Source organism: Procambarus clarkii, chromosome 49, assembly GCF_040958095.1.
Source record: "Procambarus clarkii isolate CNS0578487 chromosome 49, FALCON_Pclarkii_2.0, whole genome shotgun sequence".
Lineage (NCBI taxonomy): Eukaryota > Metazoa > Arthropoda > Malacostraca > Decapoda > Cambaridae > Procambarus > Procambarus clarkii.
In genome coordinates, this window is record NC_091198.1 from 1,638,047 (window position 1) to 1,662,900 (window position 24,854).

Sequence of the window (24,854 nt, forward strand, 5' to 3'; positions counted from 1 at the left end):
GCCAGTGTTGAAGCTAGAGATGATGTTAGTGTCGTAGGAAGTAGTAATGTCAGTGTTGTAGCGAGTGGTGATGCCAGTATTATATCTAATGGTGGTGCTAGTGTTATTGCCAGTGTTACTGCAAGTATTGTAACTAGTGGTAAAAGCTTGTTTTGTAACTAGTTGTGATGACAGTAATTGTAGTTAGTTGTGATGACAGTGATTGTAGCCAGTGGTGATGTCAGTGACTGTAGCTAGTGATGATGATAGTGACTGTAGCTAGTGGTGATGTCAGTCACTGTAGCTACTGATGATGATAGTGACTGTAGCTAGTGGTGATGTCAGTGTCTGTAGCTAGTGATGTTGATTATGACTGTAGCTAGTAGTGATGCCAGTGACCGTAGTTGGGGTGATGTCAGTGACTGTAGACAGTGGTGATGTCAGTGACTGTAGCTAGTGGTGATGTCACTGACTAGCTAGTGGTGATGTCACTGACTAATACTGACAATACTTCCAACATCAATGACCTTAATACTGCCCCTATCATTGACTCTAATACTCTCACCATCACAGACCTTAATACGGACCACATCACTGACCTTTATACTGACAACAACACTGACCCTAATACTGCCCACATAAATGACCGTAATACTGCCAGCATCAATGCCCTTAATACTGCCAACAACACTGATGTTTATACCGTGCACATCACTGACCTTAATACTGTTGAAATTTCTGACCTTAATATATACTACCCACATCACTGACCATAATACTGCAAACATCACAGACTTTAACACTGCCACTATTTCTGACCTTAATACTGCCACCATCACCCACCTTAATACTGCCACAACTAATGACCCACGTCACTGACCTTAATATTGCCAACGTCACTAATCTCAATGATGAATACATCACTGACTTTAATACTACCACAATCACTGACCTTAAAACTGCCCACATCACAGACTTTAATACTGCCACCATCACTGACCTTAATACTGCCACCATCACTGACCTTAATACTGCCTACATAACTGACCCTAATACTGCCACCTTCACTGACCTTAATACTGCAACCATCACTGACCTTTATACTGCCACCATCACTGAACTTAATACTGACTAGATCACTGACCTTAATACTCCCTACATCAATGCCCTTAATAATGCATACATAACTAATCTTAATACTTCCTACATCTCTGACCTTAATATTACCACTATCACTGACCTTAATACTGCCAATATCACTGACCTTAATACTGTCACCATGACTGACCTTAATACTGCCACAATCACTGACCTTAATACTGCACACAACACAACTTAATAATGACTACATCACTGAACTTAATACTGCCCACATCACTGACCTTTATTCTGCCACTATAACTGACCTTAATACTGCCCCGATCACTGATCTTAATACTGCCACCATCATTGACCTTAATACTGCTCAAATCAATGTCCTTTTTTCTGACCCTATCACTGACCTTAACAATGCCACCATCACTGACGTTAATACTGCCTCATCACTGACCATAATACTGCCAATATTAGTGACCTTAATATTGCCAACGTCAATGACCTTAATATTGCCTACAACACTGACCTTAATACTGCCTTCATCACTGACCTTATTACTGCCCCACATAACTGACTTTAATACTGCTACGATCACTGACCTTATTACTGCCCCACATAACTGACTTTAATACTGCTACGATCACTGACCTTAATACTCCTACGATCACTGACCTTAATATTGCCAACATCACTACCTTAATACCGCTAATATCACTGGCCTTAATACTGACAACATCACTGACCTTAATACTGCCTTCATCACTACCTTCATGGTGGCAGTATTAAGGTTTGTGATGGTATTGCCCACATCTCTGACGTTAGTACTGTCCACATCACTGACTTTAATAATGCCTACATAACTGACCTTAATACTGAAACCTTTACTGACCTTAATACTGCCACAATTATTGACCCTAATACTGCCACCATCAGTGAACTTAATACTGACTACATCTCTGACCTTTACACTGCCTACATCAATGCCCTTAATACTGCATACATAATTGACCTTAATACTTCCACCATCACTGACCCTAATAATGCCACTATCACTGACCTTAATACTGCAACCATCACTGACCATAATACTGCAACCATCACTGACCATAATACTGCAACCATCACTGCCAATATCACAAACCTTTATACAAACAAACCTACAGTAATACTGCCAACATCACAAACCTTTATACTGCCACCATCACTGACCTTAATACTGCCACCATCACTGACCTTAATACTGCCACCATCACTGACCTTAATACTGCCACCATCACTGACCTTAATACTGCCACCATCACTGACCTTAATACTGCCAACATCACAGACCTTAATACTGCCACTATCACTGACCTTAATACTGCCACCATCACTGACCTTAATACGGCCCACGTCACAGACCTTAATATTGCCTACATCACTGATCATAATACTGCCTACATCACTGACCTTAATACTGCCACAATAACAGACCTTAATACTGCAACCATCTCTGTCCTTTATACTGATACCATCACTGAACTAAATACTGACTACATCACTGACCTTTATACTATTACAACACTGACATTAATACTGCCCACATCACAGACTTTAATTCTGCCTACATCACTGGCCTTAATACTGCATGCATAACGGATCTTAATACTTCCTTCTTCACTGACCTTAATACTGCCACCATCACTGACCTTAATACTGCCCACATCACTGACCATAATACTGTCCACATCAATGCCCTTAATACTGCATACATAACTGATCTTAATACTTCATTCTTCACTGACCTTAATACTACCACCATCACTGACCTAAATATTGCCACCATCACTGATCTTAATACTGCCACCATCACTGACCTTAATACTGCCCACATCACTGACCGTAATACTGCCCACATCACTGACTTTAATATTGCTCACATCACTGACCTAAATCCTGATACCATCACTGACCTTAATATGGCCAACATCCCTGACCCTAATACCGCTTCTATTACTGACCTTAATATTGTCAACATCATCATCATTGCCATCATGCTCCCTATTTCATTTACCATAATTTTGTACATATCTCGGACCTTAATACTGCCTAAATCATTGACCACAATACTGCCCCTATCACAGACCTTAATTCTGCCTACATCATTGTCCCTAATACTGCCTACATCACTGACCTTAATACTGCCCACATAATTTACTTAATATTGCCCTCATCACTGACCTTAATATTGCCAGCATCAACGACCTTAATACTGCCCACCTCACTTACCTTAATACTGTCTATATCACTGACCTTAAAACTTCCTACATCACTGACCTTAATACTGCATGCATCACTAACCTTGATAATGCCACTAACACTGACCTTAATACTGCCACCATCACTGACCTTAATACTGCCCACATCACTTTCCTTAATACTGCCACCATCATTGACCTTAATACTGCTTACATCACTGATCTAATATTGCCACTATCACTGACATTAATACTGACCACATCACTGACCTTAGTACTGGCCACATCACTGACCTTAATACTGCCTGCGTTACTGACCCTTATACTGCCACATCACTTACCTTAATACTGCCTAAATCACTGACTTTATTACTGCCTACATCACTGACCTTAATACTGTCATCATCACTGACCAATGTGGCCTACATCACTGACCTTAATCCTGCCCATATCACTGACCTTAATGCTGATAACATCATTGACCTAATACTGCCACTATCACTGACCTTAATACTTCCTACAACACTGAGTTTAATTCTGACTTCATCACTGACCTTAATACGTTCCACATCACTGACCTTAATACTGCCTACAACACTGACCTTAATATTGTCTAAATCACTGACCTTGATACTACTAGCGTCTGTCTAAAATTTCCAACAAATATTCTCATACCTAATACAATAGGATGTATTTCCTGTATTAGGCTTCATGATCATTTAATACTCATTTACTAATCCTTAGTACAATGGGATGTAATTTCTGTACAAAGTGTCATAATTAATTAATACTAGTAATCCGTTGTTTAGTGATATAGAATTCTTTTCATTAGGATGTGGAGCGTCGTATAATTTTCCTTAGAATCGTGGAAATGTTGCGTCAGCCAGCTAGCCACCAGGAACATTTCATATTAACATATTGAATAGAATCTAGCCTTATTTTTCCTTTAATTAAGGATAAGCAATTATTAATAGATCCACTTTTCGTTAATAAATTTATCATTGTTTACTGGAATTAATTTATGCAGCCACCATTTCCTGTATCAGTGACTGGAATGATCAATTCAAGTCTCCAGATCTCCACTCCACTCCAGATCTTTTTACGGTCATTTAATATTGTCTAAATTAATTGACTTCATCACGAGAAAAGAGGTGTCGCCACATGATACCTTTATTGTGACGTAAATATTCGCCACAACGCATTTCTTTCCATATGATTTATTCTCGCAACCCCTACTGGAAGCTGTGCGCATGCGCGACTTCAGAGCAGGAAGGGCTAAAGGAAAATAATACTGCCCACATCACTTTCCTTCATACTTCCCACATCACTGACTTTAATACTGCCAATATCACTGACCTTAATTCTGCCTACATCACTGACCTTAATACTGCCTGCGTCAATGATCATAATACTGCCATTATCACTGACCTTAAAATTGCCCACATCACTGACCTTTATATTGCCCACATCACTTACCCCAATACCGCCTACATCACTAACCTTAGTGCTGCCTAACTTAATTAATATTCTCCACATCACTGACCCTAATACTGCCACCATCACTGACCTTAATTCTGGCTTCTTAACTGACTTTAATACTGCTACTATCACTGACCTTAATATTGCCACCATCATTGGCCTTAATATCGCTACCACCACTGACCCTAATATTGCCAACATCACTGACCTTAATACTGCAACTATCACTGACCTTAATACTGCAACTATCACTGACCTTAATACTGCCCACATCACTGACCAAAATCACGCCTACATCACTGACCTTAATACTGCCTACATCACTGTCCTTAATACCGCCTACATCACTAACCTTAATACTGCCTACATCACTGTCCTTAATACCGCCTACATCACTGACCTTAATACTGCCTACATCACTGTCCTAAATACCGCCTACATCACTGACCTTAATACTGCCTACATCACTGTCCTTAATACCGCCTACATCACTGACCTTAATACAACCTACATCACTGTCCTTAATACCGCCTACATCACTAACCTTAATACTGACTACATAACCTACTTAATATTGTCCACATCACTGACTTTAATATTGCCAGCATCACTGACCTTAATACTGCCCACCTCACTGACCTTAATACTGCCACAATCTCTGACCATAATACTGCATACATCACTGACCTTAATGCTTCCTACATCACTTAAAAAATATTGCCTACATTACTGACCTTAATCCTGCCACATTCACTGATCTTAATACCGCCTACATCACTGACCTTAATACTGCTCACATCACTGACATTAATACTGCCGACATCACTGAACTTAATACTGACCACGTCATTGACCTTAATACTGCCTACGTCACTGACCTTAATACTGCCTGCGTCACTGACCCTAATACTGTCACCATCACTGACCTTAATTCTGCCTACAACACTGACCTTAATACTGTTCACATCACTGACCTTAATACTGCCTACATCACTGACATTAATACTGTCCACATCACTGACCTTAATACTGCCTGCAACACTGACATTAATACTGTCTACATCACTTACCTGAATACTGCCAGCAACACTGACCTTAATACTGTCCACATCATTGACCTTAATACTGGCTTCTGCTCTGAACTTACTTTTAGCACCAACTATGACCTCTACACTGGCTACAACAGTGACTTCAACAATGGGCTTAACACTAACATTACTACTGGTCCTAACACTGACCTCATAACTGAGTACAACACTGGTCCTCGCGGATGGTAACAACAGGATACCCCAGCACGTGCCTCACAACGGGCCCCACCCAGCACATGCCACACAATTGGCCCGAGCACTTGTTTCACAACGGGCCCCAGCACGTGCCTCACAACGGGCCCCAGCACGTGCCTCACAACGGGCCCCAGCACTGGCCACACAGTCGGCCCCAGCACTTGCCCTACAACGGGCCCCAGCACTGGCCACTCAGTCGGCCCCAGCACTTGCCTTACAACGGGCCCCAGCATTGGCCACTCAGTCGGCCCCAGCATTTGCCTTACAACGGGCCCCAGTACTTGACTAACAACGGGCCCCAGCACTTGACTCACAACGGGCCCCAGTACTTGACTAACAACGGGCCCCAGCACTTGACTCACAACGGGCCCCAGCACTGGCCACTCAGTCGGCCCCAGCAATTGTCTCAATGGGCCCCCAGCACTTGCCTCACAACGGGCCCCAGCACTTGACTCACCACTGACAACAACACTGGCATCAGAGCTCAGTATAATACTGGCCTTAATACTGGCAGAAAGATTGGCTTTAACACTGACTATGAACCCGGACATAACACCAACCTCTACACCTGGCTCAACACTAGCTATATCCCAGGGAATAACACCATCCCCTACACCTCGCTCAGCACTGACTACAACTCTGGCCTTATCACAACCTCAACACCTGGTTCAACACCGGCTATAATTCTAGTCTTAAATCCAAACTCAACACCTGGCTCAACACTGACTACAACTGTTGCCTTAACAGAAGTAGAACACCTGCCTTAACACTGACTACAACTCTGGCCTTAACACAAGTAGAGCAACTGCCTCAACAGTGAATACAACTCTCGTCTTAACACGAGCAGAACACTTACCTCAACACTGACTCTGCTCAGTAACACTGAGCATTCACCTCTTTGGTAACACAAAGCGTTCACTTCACAGGTAACACAGAGCGTTCACTTCACAGGTAACACTGAGCGTTCACCTCACAGTTAACACTCAGCGTTCACCTCACTGGTAACACTGAGCGTTCACTTCACAGTTAACACTTAGCGTTCACCTCACAGGTAACACTGAGCGTTCACCTCACAGGTAACACTGAGCGTTCACCTCACAGGTAACACTGAGCGTTCACCTCACAGGTAACTTGAGCGTTCACCTCACTGATAAGACTGAGCGTTCACTTCACACTTAACACTGAGAGTTCACCTAACAGGTAACACTGAGCGTTCACCTCACAGGTAACACTGAGCGTTCACCTCACAGGTAACTTGAGCGTTCACCTCACAGGTAACTTGAGCGTTCACTTCACAGGTAACACTGAGCGTTCACTTTACAGGTAACACTCAGCGTTCATCTCACAGGTAACACTGAGCGTTCACTTCACAGTTAACACTCAGCGTTCACCTCACTGGTAACACTGAGCGTTCACTTCACAGTTAACACTTAGCGTTCACCTCACAGGTAACACTGAGCGTTCACCTCACAGGTAACACTGAGCGTTCACCTCACAGGTAACACTGAGCGTTCACCTCACAGGTAACTTGAGCGTTCACCTCACTGATAAGACTGAGCGTTCACTTCACACTTAACACTGAGAGTTCACCTAACAGGTAACACTGAGCGTTCACCTCACAGGTAACACTGAGCGTTCACCTCACAGGTAACTTGAGCGTTCACTTCACAGGTAACACTGAGCGTTCACTTCACAGGTAACACTGAGCGTTCACCTCACAGGTAACACTGAGCGTTCACCTCACAAGTAACACTGAGAGTTCACCTCACAGGTAACTTGAGCGTTCACCTCACAGGTAACTTGAGCGTTCACTTCACAGGTAACACTGAGCGTTCACTTCACAGGTAACACTCAGCGTTCATCTCACAGGTAACACTGAGCGTTCACTTCACAGTTAACACTCAGCGTTCACCTCACTGGTAACACTGAGCGTTCACTTCACAGTTAACACTTAGCGTTCACCTCACAGGTAACACTGAGCGTTCACCTCACAGGTAACACTGAGCGTTCACCTCACAGCTAACACTGAGCGTTCACCTCACAGGTAACTTGAGCGTTCACCTCACTGATAAGACTGAGCGTTCACTTCACACTTAACACTGAGAGTTCACCTAACAGGTAACACTGAGCGTTCACCTCACAGGTAACACTGAGCGTTCACCTCACAGGTAACTTGAGCGTTCACTTCACAGGTAACACTGAGCGTTCACTTCACAGGTAACACTGAGCGTTCACCTCACAGGTAACACTGAGCGTTCACCTCACAAGTAACACTGAGAGTTCACCTCACAGGTAACTTGAGCGTTCACCTCACAGGTAACTTGAGCGTTCACTTCACAGGTAACACTGAGCGTTCACTTCACAGGTAACACTCAGCGTTCATCTCACAGGTAACACTGAGCGTTCACCTCACAGGTAACTTGAGCGTTCACCCTCACAGGTAACTTGAGCGTTCACCCTCACAGGTAACTTGAGCGTTCACCTCACAGGTAACTTGAGCGTTCACTTCACAGGTAACACTCAGCGTTCACTTCGCACTTAACACTGAGAGTTCACCTCACAGGTAACACTGAGCGTTCACCTCACAGGTAACTTGAGCGTTCACCTCACAGGTAACTTAAGCGTTCACCCTCGCAGGTAAAACTGAGCGCTTCCTTCCCATCACTCCAAGATCAACATTGCGTATTGATAGCTTCATTAAGTATTAATAACATAGGTTACGCTTCAGGAACAATTATATTGACCGTTCTCGCTGATAACATAAACGTTGACGCCTTAGGAAACGATAACAAATTATGTAATAAATATTTAACAACCAACAACACCATTACATATGTTATCCCAGGCAAGAGCGACGTGTACAGACACAGGCGAATTCTCCAGCCATATTTACCCTAAAGATGTATTGCTTCTCTGACACTATGAGCTGGGTCAGGGACAAAGGGTCTGGATAATACATTAATGGATAAGAGAATCAACTGGAGCTCTAATGTGACTCGATCCCGCGACCAGCATACTGCAAGCCGCAACCTCTACCACTGAACCACAATCGACAAGAAGTGTGGAGGACTCTCCTGAAGCCTGTATTATGTAATTAATTAATTAATTAATTGTATTATGTAAGGACTCTCCTGTATTATGTAATTAATTAATCTGACTAACAATTAAGCTACTCACTTGACTGAGTGTATGTTTTTGACTGACTAGATGGATTGATTAGGATTAAGTCACCAATGAGATGACACGAAATAAATTTTATTTAGTATTATGAGGTCGCAGCTAACATATATGGGGGATATTTCTTGTTCAGCTGTTGGACACTCATTTTTTTTTTTTTTTTTTTTTTTACCTGGACTTTGTGACTTCAAGGGTGGTTACTGCAAGATTGGGAGGAGTACTCACACGTTGGTTGCTTCAGGCAAAAGATCCATTCTCTTCCGGCGGGGTTTACCAATCCCCCATTTTAATTAATGAATCTGTAACCATATTATATAACCAAACTGATATTTTCCCTATGGATTAATTCCTTTTGGGATTGCCAGGGACAAACCTTCTGTTACTACTATCTCTGTTGTTGAATGAAAGATTCCGATGGTGATTTATTTCTACGTTGTTTTTCGTGTAGCTTTTGAGTCTGTTGTACTTTTAGTGACAGTACCTAACCAACCCTTCAATATTGAAATTGTTTCCAGTTTCCAATGGGATAATTATTATGAAAACACATTGATTTTTATAATTTGTATTAAAAACAACATTTTTCGTTGATCTTATATTTTAAGCCTGATTTAGGACTCATTGCACATATTTTGAGTTTCCAAATACTAATTTTTATACAAAAAATATTACAATTAGTGAAAACAGGTTAAATGATGGGACATACCAATAGACTATGTCCCTTCTTTCAAATACCTTGGTGTCTCTGTCCCTTGTACCTCAACTGCAGTCAATAAGTTACATCAACAATGTAGAGACAGACTCAAGGCTCTCAGAACTGTAGTGGGGTACAGCCCGAAATATGGTGTTAATATTAGAAGAATAGCAAGAATGATGTATTTAGCGTATATAAGGTCTCTGATAGACTATCATGCACCAGCTTTGATCCTGCAGAATGGCAAAAGTATTGATAGACTGGAAAAAATGCAAAATGAAGCACTCAAAATTATACTTGGCTGTCCTATAACTACCAAAGTTCTAAACATGCGGAAAGAATTAAATATACTTAGTTAGCATTAGAGATAGAATATTTGAAATTAATCTTATGATGGGACTAAAGCTGCTGCGTGATAACAAAAGCAACATTGTGTCAGTTGCACTGTTAGAACACATACGAAATGGAACTAGCGAGTCTAAATGGATTCAAAGAACTGCCACTCATATTAAAATGATGGGACTGTACGATGTATATACAGATGAAAGAGTACAGCACTTCCTTCCACCCTGGCAGATAGTACCTTTTGACATCCTGACCCCTGCATACCCCACCAAGAAACTAATCACAAGCAGCCCTCATGCTCAGCTTGCTGCTAAATTAAGCACCATAGAACACATTCACAATATACAAGCTGAAAACAACATTGCACAGACCAGCCCGATGGCAGCACAATTTAAAGAAATATCCGAATTAGTAACTGGGCGTCCACAATGCAAGCCGAGTTGGTAGCGATACTGGTAGCACTCGAAATTACTGACAACACTGAAGTAGACAGCTTAATTATTTCTGACTCCCTATCCTCACTACGAGCAATAAACAGTTTGCGATCAAGTAATAACGTGCTTGTCTTGGAAGCTAGACGTAGATATGTAAGAATACTTAGCAAGAGGGTAAATATAAAAATGTTGTGGATTCCTTCTCACATTGGCATGCAGGAACATGACAAAGTTGACGCCCTTGCTAAGGCTGCAGTAAATAAAGACAGTATTGAATGGAATCTTGAGTTATCAAATAGGTCCCTTAAAAGTGTCATTAGACGAGAACTCCTAGATGGATTTGAAGAAAGTAGAACAGTGCAAACTGGAACTAGTAGGTCCATTGTTCATCACAATGAAATGTGTGAAGTAAAACATGTGTATGGGGCAAGTAAGAAAGTCAGTAGACTAACAAATGTTGTCACAGCTCGTATAAGACTTGGCTACAAGTATCTCTGGCAGTTCGGCTTGTATAGGGATCTAGATGAAGTAAAGTGTAAAGTGTGTGGACATAGGCAGGGACACACACTCGAACACTATATCTTGGATTGTTGTAAAATTGAGCCTTTTAGAGATAAATCTAAGCTCACTCTGTATGATATGGCAACCTATCTTATTACCATGGATAAATTACCTGAAATCCTTGCACTGTTCCCACATTTTGCTTCCAGTAGATGAACGACATATGAGATTCAGAAACAAGTAGTGTATTATGAGGACTAATAATAAACAGAAGCTCCCCACTTTCTGATGAGGTCTGATAAAGACCTTTTGTGACCTCTGTAATGCTTTTGCGCTACCGCTCACAGGATGAGTATGGGGTGCACAATAAACTAGCCGCCTTCGGCGGCAACAATAAAAAATCAAATCAAAATTTACCCAACATTGGACAGTGTATGTGTGTATGTCTATAATGGGAACCCCTGTAAGAGAACCTCTTGAAACACTTGTCACATTCAAAAGGCTTCTCCCCTGTATGTAGTCGACGGTGCTCTGTTAAGGCTTCTTTTCGCTTAAATGCTTTGGGGCAAATATCACATGTGAATCTGCGTTCGTCTGAATAATTGTATTTGTGTTGGGCAAGGAACGATTGTGGATTTAATACCCCCAAATGGCGAATCAGTGCCAACTTACATTTCAACTCTTCAATATATACAGAGGTTAGTTTTGGCGATGCTGATGGTTTAGATTTAAGGGAGAGATCGATCGGTTTTACATCATCAATCAGTTGATCATCAACCTCATTTCCATCTGCTCTCATTGCATGACCATTGTTAAGAGGAGGGTAGTAGGCTAAACCGGGGGGGTGCCAACAGGGACGGGTAAAACGACGAGTCAATGCTTACAACCTTGGGATTAGCCTGAGTGTTGGATGGAGCTGACTGACCCTCACAATAGTCACTGAAACGTGGAGAACGAACCTTCTTTCCATTACTAGTGGTCTGGGCAGAATCTGCATCTCTTTCATCATCCCTACTCCCCAAAATGTTATGTTGATGTGGTTGCTGTAGTTTTTGTTGTTGTTGATGGGATTGTTCATCTAACCAGGCAAGAGTGTGTTGATGTGGGCATCGCCAGGAGACGAGAGCCTCCCCCCCCCACAGTGCCACATTCACACACTTTTTGTCCCTTCGTCTCGCCCATAACCCCATCGTCCATGCCTTCATGGCTTCTGTTACGGACCCGAATCCAGCATCCGAGCACGGAGCAGTGACGACCGCGCCATCTGTGGGTCAGCTCCCGAAACCCCCTCCAAATGGACGACGACACCTGGTGAGGACGAGGTGTACTGGCCACAAGGGCCAGTTTCCTGTCCTGATTAGCTCATAACACAGCCGCTGCTGACCTCTGGTGAGGTGGCGCTCAGACAGCAACGCCTTCTAGGGAGTGGATAGGTGGGCGTTTGGGTCTGAGCCGGTAAGTGACATGCCCTAGTGTGTCTCTATTATTGATGACGTGTCTGATTGCAGAGTCGACCTGGGACTGCTGTAATGGAAGTTGAGTCAGTCTACCCAAGGCAGCCGTCTCGTCACCAAGTGTTTGCTGCAGCAGCTGAGTCGCCCCCCGGATGAACACTGTGGTGTTACCCTGCCTGTGAAGTGGCAGTTGAAGGATTGTCATACCCGGGACTGACTGGTGGAGACGCTTAACCACTGGGGTGTTGTGGAAAGGAGAGTGATCTGTGGTATCACACGAGGCTCCTGACTAGGGCGCGACCCTAGTATCGCTCGTGGAGTGGCCTAACCAGCGTCGCTGATTTGGAACCTGCCAGCTATCTGCTGGACTTGTGGTTGACGGCCTCCACGACGGTGCCCCCAGTGGAACTGTGTTTTGGCTGGCCTGTGGCCGGGGTAGACTCAAGATTCTCAAAGGATTCGTCGTGAGGCCACGAGAGCACCAAGAGCTTGGCACCGTGAACGTCCAGGGTCTTCAGAGGAAGACTACATCGTGTATTATAGTGTTTATACCCCCCCCCCCCCCCGTGTAATCGTTTATATCTTATTTATTGGTGACGGTGATAATTATATTATATTAAGTTTTTGACTTTATTTCCCTTCCCCTTTAATTTACTTGCGTTACGGATCACATCCCTTGAAAGCCACTACTGGCTTGGGGCCGGATACCCTTCCTCTAACAACATCAGAGTAAGAACCCGGTTGCGACCCGAGAGGGCTGTAACATAATTGGCATCCCCAGCGGGATCCGACCCCTTGTCAAGTATGTTTGATAGGGGTGGTGAAGTGGCGTAATCTCTGTAAATAATTCCCCCTGGGTGTGACTATTAGGACGTTATACGTCCTGTGCAGTGCTCGGAGTGACTAAGTGCAATATTGTGCAGTGCGGTGCTCGCTGTGATTAAGTGCAATATTGTGTAGTGCGGTGCTCGGTGTGATTCAGTGCAATATTGTAGAGCGAGGTGTTCGCTGTGATTAAGTGCAATATTGTGTAGTGCGGTGCCCGAAGTAATTACGTGCAATATTGGCAAGTGCAGTGTTTGGTGCGATAAAGTGCAATATTGACGTAGAACAGTGCTCGGTGCGTTAAGTGCTAAAGTGGAGCGGTGTGTTAAGTGCTAAGTGTTCCATCTGTGACAATGGCAGAAAAAGCTACCATCGACGATCTGGACGATGTTCAGGCTTTTCTGAACAGGGAGGACTGCCTTGCCAGATTTAAATATCTGGGCAAACAGGAACTCGTACTGGTGAGTGCCTACCTGGAGATCTAGATACGTGCCAGTGATTCCCGTGTGGAGATCTTGTCCAAGGTTCACCGGCATTTGAAGGCCGAGGAGAAACAAGAAAGTGAGGCACTAGGTACAAAAGAAAGTGAAGAAGTAGCTTCCACTGAAAAGGAAGATAAAGGCAGTGACATTGACAGTGATGCAGGTGAGCTAAATATAAGTTTACTTACAGTCAAAATGCGTGCCTTAGAGATAAATCGTGAGATAGAATGGAAGAAGTTAGAAATAGAACGAGAATTAAAAGAAAAAGAATTGGCGATGAGGCATTTAGAATTAGAAAGAGAAGAAAAACGAGAGAGAGAAGAGCGAGAAAGAGAAGAAAGAAGAGAAGAACGAGAAAGAGAAGAGAAACGAGAAAGAGAAGAGCGAGAAAGAGAAGAGAAACGAGAAAGAGAAGAACGAGAAAGACAAAGAGAAGAGCGAGAGAGAGAAGAAAAAGAAAGACAGAGACAACATGAACTAGAAGTATTGCGGTTAGGTGGTGGGAGGCAAAGAATGGAAACAAGTATTTTCGATCCGGTAAGGAACATCAAAATGGTCCCAAAATTCAACGAGAAGGAAGTTTCAAAGTTCTTCGCGGCCTTCGAGAAAGTTGCAGCCTCTTTGGAGTGGCCAAGGGAGAATTGGGCCATCATGATACAGTCAGTCTTGACTGGGAAGGCCCAAGTCGCCTACTCCACGTTGTCCCTTGATGACTCTGGCGATTACGACAAGGTAAAGAAAGTGGTGCTCATGGCTTACCAGTTGGTACCTGAGGCTTACAGGCAAAAGTTTAGAAACCTGAAGAAGACCTCAGAGCACACTTTCACCGAATTCGCCACTATCAAGGAGCGACTTTTCCAGGAATGGTGTGCCTCTCGGAAGGAGGAGACCAAAGAAGACCTCGAGCAGCTCATACTGTTAGAGGACTTCAAGGATTGTTTGTCTGGAGACCTCAAGACATACTTAGAAGAGCAGCAGGTGGAGACCTTGAGTGCGGCAGCCACCATGGCTGAGGAATACATCCTGACGCATAGGCCGTCTGCCAAGTACGTCCCGAGGAATTACCAACGCCGGTTTGACAAACCTCATGACGAAGAAGAGACCCCCGTCCCACGAAGTGCTAAGAAGACGCCCCCAAGTAGCCCTCGAAGGACCAGTCCTAGCAGTCCGAAACACCGGAGTCCGAGAAGGAATATGGTGTGCTGGACTTGTGGGCAGAAAGGGCATGTAGCTGCTATGTGCCGAGGCAGAAGAGGTAACGGCGCTCGTAGGGAGGTGATGTTGATGAACTGTGTGGCACCACCAGCAGGAAGCCAGTCGACGACTACGCAGGAAGGACCAAGTTTGTTCGCCCCTCACACTTCAAGCGGTTATGTAACGAGTGATCACACTGGTAGATCTGTTGTAGTGCTCAGAGATAGTGGAGCAGCCCAGTCCCTGATCGTGAAAAACTCGTTGCCCGAGGGAGTAAGTGTGGACGGGAGACAACAGGTTGTCCTGGTTGGGTTTCCTAGGACGCAGTATGTCGCCCCCTTAGTGCCGGTACATCTCGACTCGCCTTACTTCAGAGGCACATGTGCGTTGGCTGTAGTCGATACCCTACCTATAGCTGGGATTGACGTGGTACTAGCCAACGACTTGGTGACAGATTGGAGCAACAATCTTCCCAAGGTCGCGGACGAGTCAGCCGGAACAGCAAGGTCTGAGGTAACAGCAGGCAGTGGTAATGTCCAGGTACAGTCAGACCCGGAATCAGGTAATATGTTTAATCCGTCCTCTCGCCTACAGATTGACGACAGAGTCTACAGTTTTCTAGCAGAGTCTCCTGATTCTTCTCCCAATAAGGAACATGAGGTTACGATGACAGAAGCGACTGAGCAAGAAGAGAGGTCTCGTGTGCAAGCACCCACGGATACCAAAGAGTCTGGAGTGAAGGTGGATGAGTACTTGCGGAATGGCGAAGTACAATGTTCATTGAACCGGCCAGAGATTCCCCAGACGTCGGATGTATGTGAGGTATGTGCGAAGGTTGTAGTGTCCTCTTTGGTCCAAACCAGGCTAATGGATGTAGCCGGCTATGGACATTACAGGCTCAGGAAGCTTATCCCTAAGTTAGCCAAATGTTTCTTAGCGGTGTTTTGTTTTGTTCTCATATGTGTTCTCAGTAAGGACCAGTGGACGACCCGACAGATGATGGCTCCCTTGAACATCGCGAGGAGATCCCAGGGATTGGAGATTTGCACTGCGAGTGTTGCAGTCGACGAAGGAGCCTGGAAGGTGATAGTAGATACAGGAGGTACGAGATATGATATTATGAGTGACTGTTTCCGACAGGTTGACACCCCCCGCGTGACTGCTGAGCCTAAATGCAGCGTTATACGGAACGTTGGTCGACCTGACGGTGGCAGAGCGAATGCCATCCTCGATGTACGAGCAGCCCTGTTGGAACTAGGTGTGGGCCTAGTAGGCGAGTGTGCTGTAAGTATCGACTTGTCCACTGTCGCTGTCACTCTAAATAATCCAACCCCTGTATTCCAGGTTCCCGTCTCCCTGAAGGACCGCCAGACCGGCACCAGAAATGCCGTCTGTGACCAGCCATCATCGGTGCCACGACACAGGGAAGTGTCGAGTCGTCCCAGATCGTGTCTATACCGATCCTTACTCGAGAGATATGAGATGATGCCCCTGCTTGACATCGCAGTGGAAGTGTGGAAGATTACTTCAAGCAGATTATCGTCTTCCATCTTAAAGTTTCCTTTGTGCCAGAGATCCCCAGTAGTACAGTTCTGTGGACAAGACAGCCTCACCATTCCAGTTTATAGTGTACATGAATCTGTGTGGAGTTGTATCCACATACTAATTTGGTTTGTCTTTTCTTTCATAGAACCCCAAACCAAATTCCTTTTGGTGGGGAGGTGTTACGGACCCGAATCCAGCGTCCGAGCACGGAGCAGTGACGACCGCGCCATCTGTGAGTCAGCTCCCGAAACCCCCTCCAAATGGACGACGACACCTGGTGAGGACGAGGTGTACTGGCCACAAGGGCCAGTTTCCTGTCCTGATTAGCTCATAACACAGCCGCTGCTGACCTCTGAGGTGGCACTCAGACAGCAACGCCATCTAGGGAGTGGATAGGTGGGCGTTTGGGTCTGAGCCGGTAAGTGACATGCCCTAGTGTGTCTCTATTATTGATGACGTGTCTGATTGCAGAGTCGACCTGGGACTGCTGTAATGGAAGTTGAGTCGGTCTACCCAAGGCAGCCGTCTCGTCACCAAGTGTTTGCTGCAGCAGCTGTGAGTCGCCCCCGGATGAACACTGTGGTGTTACCCTGCCTGTGAAGCGGCAGTTGAAGGATTGTCATACCCGGGACTGACTGGTGGAGACGCTTAACCACTGGGGTGTTGTGGAAAGGAGAGTGATCTGTGGTATCACACGAGGCTCCTGACTAGGGCGCGACCCTAGTATCACTCGTGGAGTGGCCTAACCAGCGTCGCTGATTTGGAACCTGCCAGCTATCTGCTGGACTTGTGGTTGACGGCCTCCACGACGGTGCCCCCAGTGGAACTGTGTTTTGGCTGGCCTGTGGCCGGGGTAGACTCAAGATTCTCGAAGGATTCGTCGTGAGGCCACGAGAGCACCAAGAGCTTGGCACCGTGAACGTCCAGGGTCTTCAGAGGAAGACTACATCGTGTATTATAGTGTTTATACCCCCCCCCCCCCGTGTAATCGTTTATATCTTATTTATTGGTGACGGTGATAATTATATTATATCAAGTTTTTGACTTTATTTCCCTTCCCCTTTAATTTACTTGCGTTACGGATCACATCCCTTGAAAGCCACTACTGGCTTGGGGCCGGATACCCTTCCTCTAACAACATCAGAGTAAGAACCCGGTTGCGACCCGAGAGGGCCGTAACAGCTTCCACCAGCGACATCTTTGATGCGCCCTTGACTATGTTGGGACTGAGAAATGTTATGTTGAGATGGTTGCTGTTGTCCATTGTGGTGTGGTGGGATTTTCTGGTCTGGGTTGGAAGAGGGCTGTGTCAGGTCCAACATGCGCCATGTTCAGATGATTGATGAGCTGCTTAGTACTGGGGTCCTGAAAATTTGTTTAGGGATAAAGGTTGTTACATCAGACCATTATTAAATTAGTTTATAAACATCCAAACTATAAAAAAAAAAAAATGAACCCTATGATCATTGAGAAACAATATTCATTGCTGGTAAATTTTACATTGTAATTTTTACATCCCTAGGCATTCCATAAAATTCAATTTTAGACAATTATTGATCACAAAAATTACAAAAATTACACACACACACAAAAAAAAAAAAAAAAAATTAATACTATAACCCTTAAGAAGGAACGACGAGAATACGACTTCACTCACTATACTGAATGGATTTCTTCAAGGGTTTAAACACATGTTGTCACTGGGCGTGAACTACGAGGTAGACTGAGGGAGTAAGGAGCTATCACATCCTTTTTATTCTTTGAGGACAATCTAGTGGCCAGCGACGAAGAGCTCAGGTCTCGAAGCTGCGGCGAGTATTATGTTATCCGATACTCGTATATAATATTTGGCCCAATGGACTTCAGGGAGCCGTTGAGTTAACACACCATAACGCCAACACCAATATTAATGGGAAATGTCATTACTTACTTGATCAATGAGAGGAGCCCCTCGTCAGAGGATTCCAAGGAGGAATCTTCATTCCTCAGATGAATCTTCGTCGTCACGGTTCACTCCAAACCCACTTCGGCTGGCAATGTTTAAAAGGTTAAAAATGCTTTTGAATATTATCTTATAGACCTGATGCTTCATATCCTTCTTCTCCCTATCCTTCTGCCAATCCTTCTTCTGCCAATTCTTATTTCTTTTCCTGGAGGGTGGGTTAAGATCATTATCATCTGATGAGGTCTTTTTGATCAATGAGAGAAGCCCTTCATCAGAGGATTCCGAGGAGAAATCTTCAGATGAATCTTCAGATGAATCTTCGTTGTCCCGGTTCACCACTCCAAACCTACTTCTGATGGCATTTTTTTATTAACATCTTCATATCCTTCTTCAGCTTATCCTTCTTTTGCCAATCCTTCTTCTGCCAATTCTTTCTTTTCTTGAAGGGTGGGTTAAGATCATTATCATCTGATGATGTCTTTTTGATGTTGAATTGAAAAAATGTGTCAGTTTTGGAACTGTGAATGGGTTTACAAGATGGAGGGAAGGTGATTTTTTTTGGGGGGAAAGGTCTGGGGTAGATTGAGTTAAGGGAAACTCATCTGAGTCTATTTTGTTCAGAGTGAACAATGACATGCTAATTTGGGGAAGGGAACTATCCATACGGATACCATTCCATATGTTTAATATGTGAAGGGGATAGGGGTCTTTGCCACATACAGTTTTGACAAGCATGCATTCACCTTGTACAATGGAGGACATTTACTCACTAAAACCTTTGGGGTTAGTAGAATTAAAAAGGGGAATGGGACTGGAAATCCTCTCGTTGGCTCCGCCCACTTCACCCGTGATTGGTGCTCCATCAAGCCAATCACAGCTGACCGGCCGCACAGCTACCATGACTCACATACCAAACACTTAATTGTTTTAAAACAGTAAAGTTAACTCTTTTTTAATACTTATTTAAAAAAAAAGAATAGCTCGATGACAGAATTGATGATAAAAGAAATTGACCATGGTCTTCAGCCTTTTATTCACATCACCCAAAGTTTGGTTGATGAAAATAAATCTTTTTTAAATACAAATAAGTATCTGACAGATTTGACAGAAAACATTAAATTGTCAAATCTTCATCACCCAGCCAAATCTTTTATTAATTCTATCAATGAAAACCTAAATTTTAAATCCCAAAATGATTTTAATAAAATTATGAAAAACATTTTGCATGGTGATGTAGAATCCCCTATTCTAAATATTATAGAAAACAAAGCTCTTAAACAACATATGTTAAAAAAATACCCATTTAAACTCTATGAAGAACACATTAACAATGTAAATAAACTTGCCCAAGATCTTGGGTTTGAAAACGAAACTCAATTTCTTGAATATTTAGAAAGTAATCCTTCACCAACTGATTCCAAATTAACTAATATTTTTAACACTATGACCAAATGGGCTGGTAAACATAAAAGTTTGATATTGAAATCTGCGATATTATTAGGTGTAGGTGTTGCTTTTCTTGAATATTTGAACAAATACAATCGGAAGAACAGTGGTTGTTTTAGATACCATGTTGGAAAAGGACATTCCCTAAAAAAAGAAGAATATTTGACCAGATTTTGTAAATTCCCTATCAATCGGGTTGATTATATTAACTATGACATACTAAATGATAATACTCATCCATTGTTCAATAAAAAAGTCTAGAACTGTCAATTTGATATTCCAAATTCTGCAGAAACCCAAAACATATTAAATTTGGGCTGTAAGGGAATATGTATTCCCCATAACTACAATTATCTTTCACAATTTGTCCAGGGATATGAACCTATTTCTAATTTAGAAAATAAAGAAATATTTTATATATATAAATGTGAACAGGGAACAATTTTAAGAAATATTGCCAAAATTTTAGGAGATGGTATTGGCGAAGTGATTCAAGGCATTGGGCAATCTGATATATGGCAGTTTATATTGAAATCAATTAAAAATATTGGCTGGGTTATACTTTTAATTTTATTATTAATAATAATGTTAGGCCCATTGATAATGGTGATCAAATAGCGACATATGAGTGCACTAATGGGTGGTGTGGTGTATGGTGCATTGATGTAATAATATACAATATTTACTCACTGAGCTTATTTGCCAAGAAAATGTTTAACTACCATTGCAACATTCATTAACATATTTCATAAATAATTCTCGAGGTAACCCACCATATTCATATGCAATGTATAAGAAGGATATACCCCAGGGGACCTCTGTTATATGTCCATCAATATTTCGTAAAATTTTCCATGATTTTAAATTTTCTTTTTCCTTTTCTAAATAGGAAATTTCATATTGAACTTCAACACTGGAATGGGAATAAATTTCTGATGATTGTGGTAGTGGTGGTTGTTGTGGTGGTGGTGGTAGTGGTGGTGGCGATGGTGGTGGTGGTAGTTGATAAAAATATTTTGAAGGAAAATCAGAAACGTAACATGAAGAAGGTGGAATTACATAAATTGAATGTGGCACTGAAGTCATATAATAAGGTACAATCATATATTGAGTTGTTTGTAATGGTATTTGTGGAATGGTTGGTTGATAATAATAATCATTTTGATGACACCCATATTCTTCACCACCACCACCACTATTCCAACTTTCAGCATCACCATTTACTCCAGCTTCCACCATGATTCCTCTCAGCATTCTGGTAAATGAATCCTCAAATTTCTTTATTATATTGATCAATATTAAAAAAAATAAATAAATACTCTAAACAATTTCATAATGAAAACTGTTACAGTCTCTGATATTGCAATTGCAACTTACATAGTACATCGTATATCACAACGAAAAACAATGGAGATTCTTCAACAAAGAAATGGAAGTAAGTATTTTAAAAATCTTATCATTCAGAATATACCATGGAAAAATATTCCTCCCAATTTCCCCAAAGCTTTCTTAGATGAAAATCCTAACGACTTTGAAGTTAAATTCACAACGCTAGGTTGCAACATGCTAAAATGTTATTATGATGTAAAAACTGCTTGTCAGCCCGGATCTGGATCAGCTATTTTAATAAACGAACGTGAATATGCCTGTAGTGAAGCATGTTATGCTGTTTATAATGAGGTCCTTGAATTTCTTCAAGAAAGATTTGGTAATGATTTAAAATCTATTCTAAACAATACAGAAACAGACAATCATTATTTCTCGAAACCTATTCCCGTTGAAACTTGGTCGATTAATGTCAAGGAATCTAACGAAAATTATTGTGGTGTACAGTTGTCTGCCCTTAAAACATTGGCTCTAAGACCTTCAAGTCGATGGAGTCCTTCTAATGAAAACGATTTACAATCTTATCAAAAGAACCCCATTGCCTATGCCAAGAATACAAATACATATCAACTGAGAAAAGCTGTTGCTGGCTTAATCGATGCTCCACCATTGACATGGAATATTAAGCAACAGAATATAAACTTTAACTCCATCTATTGCAAATTCTTTAATAAATACTATGATAGCCAGTCAGATCAATGCCATAGTCATGTCCACCGCCAGATATTAGGATTTATATTTGGCAATCAAGTTATCAACCAATTAACCGATGGTGAATTAGTGGACTTACTTAATCCGGCAGCAGGAATGAGTATGATTCTTATGGATAAATTGAACAAACAAAATTATATGGATGTTGACCGAGGTTATATTGAAACAGTTGTTCCACAGTCAATACTCGAAAAAGAACAATTTGTTGACGAAGCGGATATAGTAGTATCCTCCGAAAATGTATCATTTATTGAACAGTATACTACTACTACTACTAATTTCATAGATGTTATAATAACACGTTTAGAATCTGAGTTTTCCGATTTATTATCATTAATAAAAGATGAGGCTATTACTATAACCGAAATTGAAGTTACAACTCGAGTGCCTAAGATAATTTCAAGACTGTTAAAATATTTTTCCGAAAACATTCTCCATGATGCTCTTCAAGAATTATTATCTGTAATTATGGTAGAAGCTTCATCTCAACAAATGATTATTCAACTTTTGGCGATGATCATTCGATCATCTATGGTTGAAATGAGCATTCAATTTTCAATACGGCTTTTATCCGTTTTATCTTCGTCTTTATCCCTTGTTTTATCTGTGGTATTAGTGTTGTTACCATTAGAATTATATTTATCAATAGGTAATATTGGTGGGTACAATAATGAAATAACTCATGCTGCATTAGAAAACCTTCGCCATAAAATAATTAATCAATTGTTAGAACAAGATATAAACTTTGGACAATATATTAAATTGGGGCCTCCACAGTCTATACCCACACCACAAATAACACCAGATATGATATATTTATCTGCCATAAATGAAATAATACACATTTATCCCCAATGTATAAACATAATTGGTATGGATGGAACTACCACAAATTCTTTAGAAGAGAACAAGATGATTTTAAGCCTGCTTAGTCAGTTTGATGTAAACAGCCTTGGTCAAGCAATTACTCACAAGATTAGTTCTAAAACCTATGATAGAGATTCTAAAGTGATAGATATGAGTAATTATATAATTAATGAAGCCAAATATAAACATTAATCCATTCAAACTGCAGATTTGGAATTACAAGAAGTAGAAAATTTAATTTCAATTCTAAAAGGGATATATTAATTTTATGTTTAGCTTTGATATTTTTAATTGTCAGTCTGTTCCACTTTCTCTTCAAGAAGCAACTTTATTCTTTTTATACACTAGGCATAAGTAATTGTTTTTATATATATTGGTCTCTTTCTACACCTTAGTTAAATTAAAGATCCATAATAAATATTGTATGTGTGTGTGTGTGTGTGTGTGTGTGTGTGTGCTGGTGAGTGTGAGCATGTGCACTCACCTATCTGTGTTTGTGGGGGCTGAGCCACGGCTCCTTGGTCCCGCTCTGAACGGTCAATCAACCGGTACATAGACTCATGATCACCGATCATCCCACCAGACTCCATCATATTCTCCCAGCCCGAAGCCGTGCACCATGGTATGTTGAACAAATATATTCCTCCTCTTCCTCTCCATCATCATCAATCTCTTCCACTACCTCCTCCATCTCTTGATCCACTTGACCTTCCAACGTCTGATCCGCTTCATCCTCCACATCCTCCAAACCTCCCTCCTCCATCTCATCCAACGCCTTCCTCTTTTTAATAATAATACCATTTATATTAATATAATAATTTTTGTACTGATTATGCCAAATAGATTTATTTCCGCTTTGTTGTGGAAGGTAAGCTATCACTTTAGTTATTTGATAATCAGGTAAAAGTTGTAAATTAAATTTTGCAAGTCTTGGTATTGATATAATATTTTTATTTTGTGTAATAATAGTAAATTCTTGCAATAACTCACAATGCATATGCCATGCAGTGGATAATGATATATGTTTTCTTTCTGACCAATTTTTATCTTTTTCAAAATATCTAATAAGATGCTCAATGATAAGCTCATCATATTTAATTACATCATCAATACAAATGTACATATCAATAGTTTTAAGAGTTTTTTATTTGCTTTTAATGCTTTTTGATAATTTATACAATTATTAATAATATACTCCCTTAATGAACTTTGTTTTAAACTTTGGGTAATATCTCTTACCCCATCTAAAAGAAACAACATTAAATAAACAACCTCGTTGATAAAAAGTATCATTTTGTTTTTTTCTAATTTAAAAGAGGAATGAGTTCTAGAATAAACTGAAAGTGAAAAATCCTGATCATCGTCTTCATATACAATATTTTGATTATGAATTTGCGTGAAAAATCTTTCATACCAGACAAATTTATTATCAGCTGTTAGTCCTGACATGTCATAAATTTTATGATATATTAATTGTCTTCTGCTAAGATTGTTTGGATAAGTAAAAGTAATATGAGAATCATCGATATTATTATTATAATATAATTTATCAGCTATAAATAATTGTCTTGTTAGATTAAATCTCAGGGGAAAATAATATAATTCAGGTTTTTTTTAATGTTAAACTTCTCATTATTTATATGTTCGATTTGTATGTTAATTGAAAGTTTATCATTTTTATTCATCATTTTTATACAAAAACATATACACACACAAACTCACACTCAAACACAAAAAAACACACACCCAAAACACACAAACACACACACAAAGACACA

At 41.5% G+C, this 24,854-nt stretch overlaps 1 protein-coding gene across 1 annotated transcript; it reads right to left on the minus strand.

The window, feature by feature from the left end:
- Positions 1 to 838: 838 nt before the first annotated feature.
- Positions 839 to 23,669, minus strand: LOC138351255 (S-antigen protein-like). Its single transcript, XM_069302884.1, has 8 exons — positions 23,561 to 23,669; positions 5,525 to 5,967; positions 4,927 to 5,214; positions 3,818 to 3,958; positions 3,272 to 3,534; positions 2,308 to 2,530; positions 1,818 to 2,215; positions 839 to 1,298 (listed from the first exon to the last, which is right to left on the minus strand). Exons 1-8 carry the CDS (start codon positions 23,667 to 23,669, stop codon positions 839 to 841), a joined length of 2,325 nt encoding a protein of 774 aa, XP_069158985.1.
- Positions 23,670 to 24,854: the final 1,185 nt, after the last annotated feature.